This window comes from Chiloscyllium plagiosum, unplaced genomic scaffold (assembly GCF_037043375.1).
Source record: "Chiloscyllium plagiosum isolate Xiang-an unplaced genomic scaffold, Cpla_swu_hap1 HiC_scaffold_20, whole genome shotgun sequence".
Lineage (NCBI taxonomy): Eukaryota > Metazoa > Chordata > Chondrichthyes > Orectolobiformes > Hemiscylliidae > Chiloscyllium > Chiloscyllium plagiosum.
Window position 1 is genome coordinate 43,698,190 of NW_028270158.1, and position 7,325 is coordinate 43,705,514.

General features: G+C 43.1%; 1 protein-coding gene across 1 annotated transcript; it reads right to left on the reverse strand.

The window, feature by feature from the left end:
• Nucleotides 1-853: 853 nt before the first annotated feature.
• snu13a (SNU13 homolog, small nuclear ribonucleoprotein a (U4/U6.U5)) lies at nt 854-5,505 on the reverse strand. Its single transcript, XM_043711418.2, has 3 exons — nt 5,358-5,505; nt 2,201-2,321; nt 854-1,293 (listed from the first exon to the last, which is right to left on the reverse strand). The coding sequence occupies exons 1-3, from the start codon at nt 5,358-5,360 to the stop codon at nt 1,031-1,033; spliced, it is 387 nt and encodes a 128-aa protein (XP_043567353.1). The 5' UTR covers nt 5,361-5,505; the 3' UTR covers nt 854-1,030.
• Nucleotides 5,506-7,325: the final 1,820 nt, after the last annotated feature.

Consider the following 7,325-nt stretch of genomic DNA (forward strand, 5'->3'; position numbering starts at 1 on the left):
GTTGGGGCTACTGCTATCCCCATGGTGTAGGAATTTCTTACACCTCCACTAGAGTACAAGTTTCTATTATCTACATCTATCTCTTCTGTAATCTTCACACTTCTACCTGGCTTTAACTATCAATGTGAGCTACTTGGCTTTGACTATCAAGGTGAGTACACCTAACCTACATACACCTAGTCTACCTACACTTGTGTAACACATGGCAAGTGACTTGATGGACTAAAGTCTTCACTCTCAGTTTGGTACAGTGATGATTCAGGTACATCCACATACTCCCTTGAGGGTGACTCAGGAGGGGAAAAACAATCTACTCTTTGCAAAGAAGGCAGGGCAAGTGACTGAGGTGGTAGTGGATGAGCACCTTGGACTAGTGATAACTTAGATCAGGTTTATTCTTTTCCATAACTAAAAGTTATAAAGTGGAGGAAGGCCAATTTTGACAATATTAGCTGGATGGGTACTTGAACAGCAAGGGTTTAAAAGGGATATGGGCCAAATGCTAGCAAACAGGACTAGATTAATTTAGAATATCCAGTTGGTATGGATAATTTAGATCAGTCTTTTATGCTGTACATCTGACTAATTTAGGGATAGACAAATAATTGACCATGCCATTAACATCCACATCCCTGAATGAATACTGGAAGAAATCCAACTCATTACATCTCTCCATCAAAAACTGGTATTAGGTGAAAGGCAGGATAAGAAAAGCTTACACTGATGGAAAGACAAAGTTTACCTTTTGGATTAGGGACTACTAACCTTTGCTACCATCTAAAGTTAGAAGAGAGCTCTGTTATACAATGCCAGTCCAGCATTTGAAAGAATTTTCAGAGGTATACACATTAGACAGTGTTCAGACAAAGCACTTTTATTTAAGAAATTAAAGTAGATTATAAATGCACCCTTTGAACAATCCTGCCACAATGTTCAAAAGCATCTTAGAAAAAAAGTGGAATGTACATGACTGATGGTTTGAAGCCATTCCTGTTCAGCCATTTAATATTCCACTGACTGTCACATCAATTCAAACCAGTAAACGTTCAACTGCCTGTTGAACAGACTGAATCTGTGGTTTCAGCTGAGAGCCTTCCTTTATGGTGACAGAGGATGCAATGACAGGCCGACACACACCACATGCACGGCCCAGAGCCTGTTTAGATCTTACAAAAACGTAAGGCACATTTTTATCTTCGCAGAGAAGAGGTAAGTGAAGGATAATCTCCAACGGTTCAGCATCAGCAGCCATCACTATGAATTCAGCAATTCCTCTGTTCAAGGTCTTGGTGGCTGCAAAGACATATTTCTATTAATTCTCTCTAGCTTAGTGAGGTGAGGAGAAAGGCAAAGGAAGCATTCCCCCCCCTCTGCACAGAACAGTTGAGTAAAGAAACTGATTCCACCTCCTCCAAATTAAACCTACCAAATAAATAATTCCTAGAGGCCTGGCACTCCAAACAACACCATAAACAAACACTAAATCTAGATGCCATCTATCAACCCCTCAGAAAATGAACAGGAAATGACATCACCACAAATCCCAGGAACCCCATCCAGGAGAAAGATATAAATAGAAAACAGGAGACAACAGCTTCGCGTCACTTGGAGGTCACCACTGATGATGTTACCTAGCCAGGTAATGAAACATCTGGATATCAAACCTACAGCTCAGCGAGCAGACCTACACCCCATTAAACATAATGATAGACCCACAGCCAGTACTTTCGATTCCCTTGTGAACCTCTACATAAAGAGCTGATGGAATATCAATTATAAGTAAACTGCTTTAACGTGTACAAAGTTAAAAATCACAACACCAGGTTATAGTCCAAACAGGTTTAATTGGAAGCACACTAGCTTTCGGAGCGACGCTCCTTCATCAGGTGATTGTGGAGGGCTCGATCGTAACAGAATTTATAGCAAAGATTTGCAGTGTGATGTAACTGAAATTATACATTGAAGAATTGATTCAGTTACATCACACTGCAAATTTTTGCTATAAATTCTGTGTTACGATCAAGCCCTCCACTATCACCTGATGAAGGAGCGTCGCTCCGAAAGCTAGTGTGCTTCCAATTAAACCTGTTGGACTATAACTTGGTGTTGTGTGATTTTTAACTTTGTACACCCCAGTCCAACACCGGCATCTCTGAATCATGCTTTAATGTGCACACTGTACTTAGGAACTTTAAAGTACCTTCATTAGCTCCTTTTCGAAGCTGTTTATAGTTCCCAGCTTGCTGCACAAGATCTAGAATTGTCTTTGTTAGCTGGGCATCCGCAAGAGGATATGCTTTAGGGTTAACGTCTTGCTCCGTCTACATTGAAAAAAAGTTGCATTTGTTAGAGCTAAATATATACTATACCCAGACCGTATTGTTCATGATATATACAAAAGATTAAATGAAAATGTATTTATTATTCCTCCATTTGTGGATGACAAAATGCTAAAGATATTAAATCATAGAGGGTGCAGAAAAGATTTAAAAGGATGTTACTAGGACTTTTGGGGGAAGGACAAGAGAAGAGTCAATTATAAGAGGAGGCTGGATGACCTTAAAGAGAAGTTAGACCAAAGGGTCTGATTCCATGCTGTACATGTCTATGACCCAATAGATAAAGGTAAATAGCAAAAAAGGCTTTTCCCTAGGGTAGGGGGGTTTGAAATTAGAAGGCATTGTTTTTTTTAGGTGAGAAGGGAAAGATTTAGAAAGGACCCAAGGGGCAATATGTGCCCCCATAGGGTGGTTCTTGTGTAAAATTAACTGCCAGATGAAGTGGTAGATGAAGGTACAGTTAATATTTAAGAGACATTTGGATGTGAATAGGAAAGGCTGAGAGACACATGGGCCAAATACAACCAGACTAATTTAGGATATCTCATTGGCATGGACATGTTGGACTGAAGGGTCTGTTTCCATATTGTATAACTGACAAAAATTGACTGAGGAGGGTGGTCTTGGGTTACGGGAGGATATAGATTGTTCAGATGGACTGATGGAACTTAATTATGAAAAAAAAGAGAGGTGATGCACTTTGGAAGTAGTAGCAAGACAAAGGAGTACTCACTGAATGGCAGGAAGCTGACAGGAACAGATCCCTGATGGGGACAGTTAAGGAGGCATTCAGGACACTTGCCTTTCAGTCATGGAGCTGTACAAAACTTTTAATTAGGCCACAGTTGGAGGACTGTGTGTAGTTCTGGCCACCACATTATAGGAAGGATATGACTGCATTGGAAGTAGTGCAAAGGAGATTCGCCAGGATGTTACCTGGGAAGGAACATTTCAACTAAGAGGCAGGATAGATTAGATTACCTACAGTGTGGAAACAGGCCCTTCAGCCCAACCAGTCCACACCGACCCTCTGAAGAGTAACCTACCCAGGCCCATTTCCCTCTGACTAATGAATCTAACACTACGGGCAATTTAACATGGCCAATTCACCTGACCTGTACATCTTTGGACTGTGGGAGGAAACTGGAGCACCTGGAGGAAACCCACGCAGACACTGGGAGAATGTGCAAACTCCACACAGACAGCTGCCCAAGGCTGGAATCGAACCTGGGACCCTGGAGCGGTCAGGCAGCAGTGCTAACCACTGAGCCGGGGCTGTTCTCTTGGGAGCAGACAGGATTGGGGAGGGACCTGACTGAAGTGCATAAAAGATTGAGGGGCATGCACAAAGATAGAAGCAGTCATTTCAATTAGTTGAACAGTCAATAACAAAGGGACATTGGGCCATTCCATTGCAGTGGTGGCATGCCTAACTCTGGGCCAGGAAGCTCAGATTCAAGTTCAACCTGCTTCAGGTGTGTAATAACAGCTGTGAACAGAAATGGAAAATTTATATCAAGTATAATTTTAAGGTGAAAAGCAGATGGTTTAGAGAGGATTTTAGGAAGGAAATTTCACCCACATGGTGGTAAAAATCCACTACTTGGGAGGGTGGAAGCAGGAAACATCTCAACCTTCACTAAAGTACTTGGATGAGTACTTGAAATGTCAAAACATCAAGGCCATCAGCCAAGTGCTGGAAGTGAGTGTGTTAGATTTAAAGCAGCTTAGTGCAGTCTCTAAGGGCCTCTTTTGTACTGTATGATTCTATGATAAAGTATATTAAGAAATTATAAAAGGGACATGGAATTGTATTGCTCCACAATAATCGTTCCAGAGGGTAGCAGGGTCTGTAATTAATTATTTGAAAGGAGGCATCAAAAGAATGTTACACAGGTTGCTATATTCACACCAGTTCCCTACAAGAGCAACTTTGCCAGTCCCACTCCTTGGCCTTTACCCACAGCTCTACCATTTTGTACCTTCTGGCAAGATTTAAGAGAAAATATTACTCCATTGGAGGCAGTTCACAGAAGGTTCACTAGGGTGATCCCCAGTATGGAGAGATTGCCTTATCAGCAAAGGTTGAACAGGTTGGTCACTATTCACTGGAGTTAAAAGAATGAGAAGTGATTTCAGTGAAACATAGGATTTTTAAGGGCTTGACAAGGTAGCTGCTGAGAGGATGTTTCCCCTCATGGGAGTGTCAGGGACCAGAGGGCATAGCCTCAGAGTTAAAGGGCACCAATTTAAGACTGAAATGAGGAGGAATTTCAGTAAGAATTCTCTCTCTTCGGAACTCCTTGCCACAGAGAGCTGTGGGAGCAGAGTCCTTGTGCATATTTAAGGCTGAGTTCGATAGATTCTTGATCACACGAAATCCTCTTAACTTATTTCTTTGGGTTATTATTCAGGTCCCTTTTGAAAGGCACGACTGGGTCTGCCTCCAGGCAGTGCGCCGCTAAACACGCGCTACTTTTTAAAACCAAATGTCAAAAAAAAAACACATCAGGTCGGGTTGAGAGATTTTTAACTTTGTCCACGCCAGTCCAACACTGGCACTTCTAAATAATGTCCTGTGATAGAAATGTTAAAAACGTATTTGGGGATAACCCTGGAGACAATGTTATCGCAGCGGCCTTGGCCGAAAAGCTGGAAAGAGAGATTGGGTTGGATCTCTCTTGGCCAGCACCGACAGGATGGGCGGGTTGGTCCCCACGAGTGTCGCACATGCAATTCCCCACCAGGTTGTCAACAGGGCCCGAAGATGACAGCCACCCCCAGGTTTAAAGAAAATAAGGAGCAGGAGGGGAGGTCACTCGGTCTAGAGAAGCTGCAAAGCCGTTAATCCAGGCTCACTGAGCTCCGCGGGGGGTCAGGGCATAAGCCGGCTGCGGTAGGCTCTGCATCCTGTGGCCGCTCCGGAGGAAACGTGACCCGGGGCCTGCGGCTTCCACACGCGGGACGGATGGGCTGGCTGGCTGCCGGCCTCCCTCCTTCAATCTATTATTCACTTACCATCTCCCTCTTCAGGTGATCCGAGCTCGTAAACGACTTCTCGCTGTCCCCTCAGCTGTCGCTTCACGGAGGACAAACCCGAACACCGAGCGCCGCACTCACGACTCTCACTATAACCGCTAACACCAACGAGACAACTGTGGCAAGAGCAAACCTCCCTGTTATCACTGGCTTTGGAGGCTCACAGCGCCACCTCCGTTGGGATGTATCAATTACAAATGAAAGCCATGGTTAAGAGATACCGTTGTTGGACTGGGGTGTACAAAGTTAAAAATCACACACCACCACCAGGGTATAGCCCAGCAGGTTTAATTGAAAGCACTAGCTTTCGGAGCGCTGCTCCTTCATCAGGTGGTTGTGGAGTACACAATTGTAAGACACAGAATTTCTAGCAAAAGTTTACGGATGAACAAATGAAAGCTTTAGCCATCGAGAGCTCACTTAATTGAGAATGGACACACAGTATCAGCAACAAAATATCTAATTTATCTTTAAGGAATTTATTGGTAGAAGAATTAAGAACCGATTAATGGAGAAAATTAGCCAGGATTCTAACCAACAGTATCTGTCTCTGGAAGTACAGGGATCAATCCTTGGGCAGTGTTGTTCTTGGAAGTTCTGCCACTGTGTTGTTCTGGATTTGGATTCTTGTATGATTTTCTCTCATTCAAGTCTGTGGTGTGACATTATTGATGATTCAATATATTCTTTCATCTCTAACATTGGTTACACTTCTGAAGACTTTGAGTCTGTAGTTTGACTTCTCAGCAGAAGTAGCTGGGTGGCATGGTGGCACAGTGGTTAGCATTGCTGCCTCACAGCGCCAGAGACCTGGGTTCAATCCTCACTTCAGGCTGTACATTCTCCCTGTGTTGGTGTGGGTTTCCTCCCACAGTCCAAAAATGTGCAGGTTAGGTGAATTGGCCATGCTAAATTGCCCTAGTGTTAGGGGAATGGGTCTGGGTGGGTTGCTCTTTGGAGGGTTGGTGTGGACTTGTTCGGCCAAAGGGCCTGTTTCTGCACTGTAAGTAATCTAATCTAACTTCCTTGTTACAATTGAGTTAGCTGTCTGTTTAACTCAGCTTTTTCCTGCAATTAACCCCTTTACTTCAGAACATTCCTTCTGCAGGCAGAGTTAATTTCCCATTTGTCACAAAACAGTGTTATCTCCTCTTTCCTAGGAAACAGCCTGTTTATGTTGTTTATTCCCAGAAATGCTTAATTGCACATTGCTTTTAATTTATTTATAACAGTTTCTCCTTATCCATTTCAGCTCAAGAAACAATTTATTCCAGAAACAGTTATTGCTGCTTCGTTCAATTCAGTTATTAACATGTTGAAGTTTTGACATGTCAGCAGGTCTAGCAGCATCTGTGGAGAGAAACAGATTGAATTTGAATCCAATGTGAATCGTCTTAAGAACTGAAGAGAGATGGAATGTGTTGGGATTTATGCTGTTGTTAGAGAATGAAGTCTCTTATCCATCTAGCTCATGACCTCCAGGAACTTCATAGCACTAGTACCCACCCTCCACATTCCACCTCTGTCTCTGTGACTGGGCTTCCACCCAGACTGCACAGCACATAACTGGTAGCATTTTCATGGTTCTGTATGGTCATTGAACTTGAAATGTTAAATCTGCTTTCTCTCCACAGATGCCACCAGAGTTGCTAAGTTTCTCTCGGAGTGACATGGAGGCCTGGGTTCAATTCCACCCACGTGACCGTCTATGTGGAGTCAACACAATCCAAGGCTAGGTGGATTGGCCATGCTAAATTGTCCATATTCTCCAGGAATGTGTAGATTGGTAGAGCGGCTGTGGGAAATGCAGGGTTCCAGGGATAGAATGGGGCTGATCTGGATGAAATGTTCTTTGAAGGATTGGTGCAGATTTGTTGGCTGAACACACTGTTTTTGTTTTTAATTTCTGTTTTTAATTTCAGATCTCCATCATCAGCAGTATTTTAC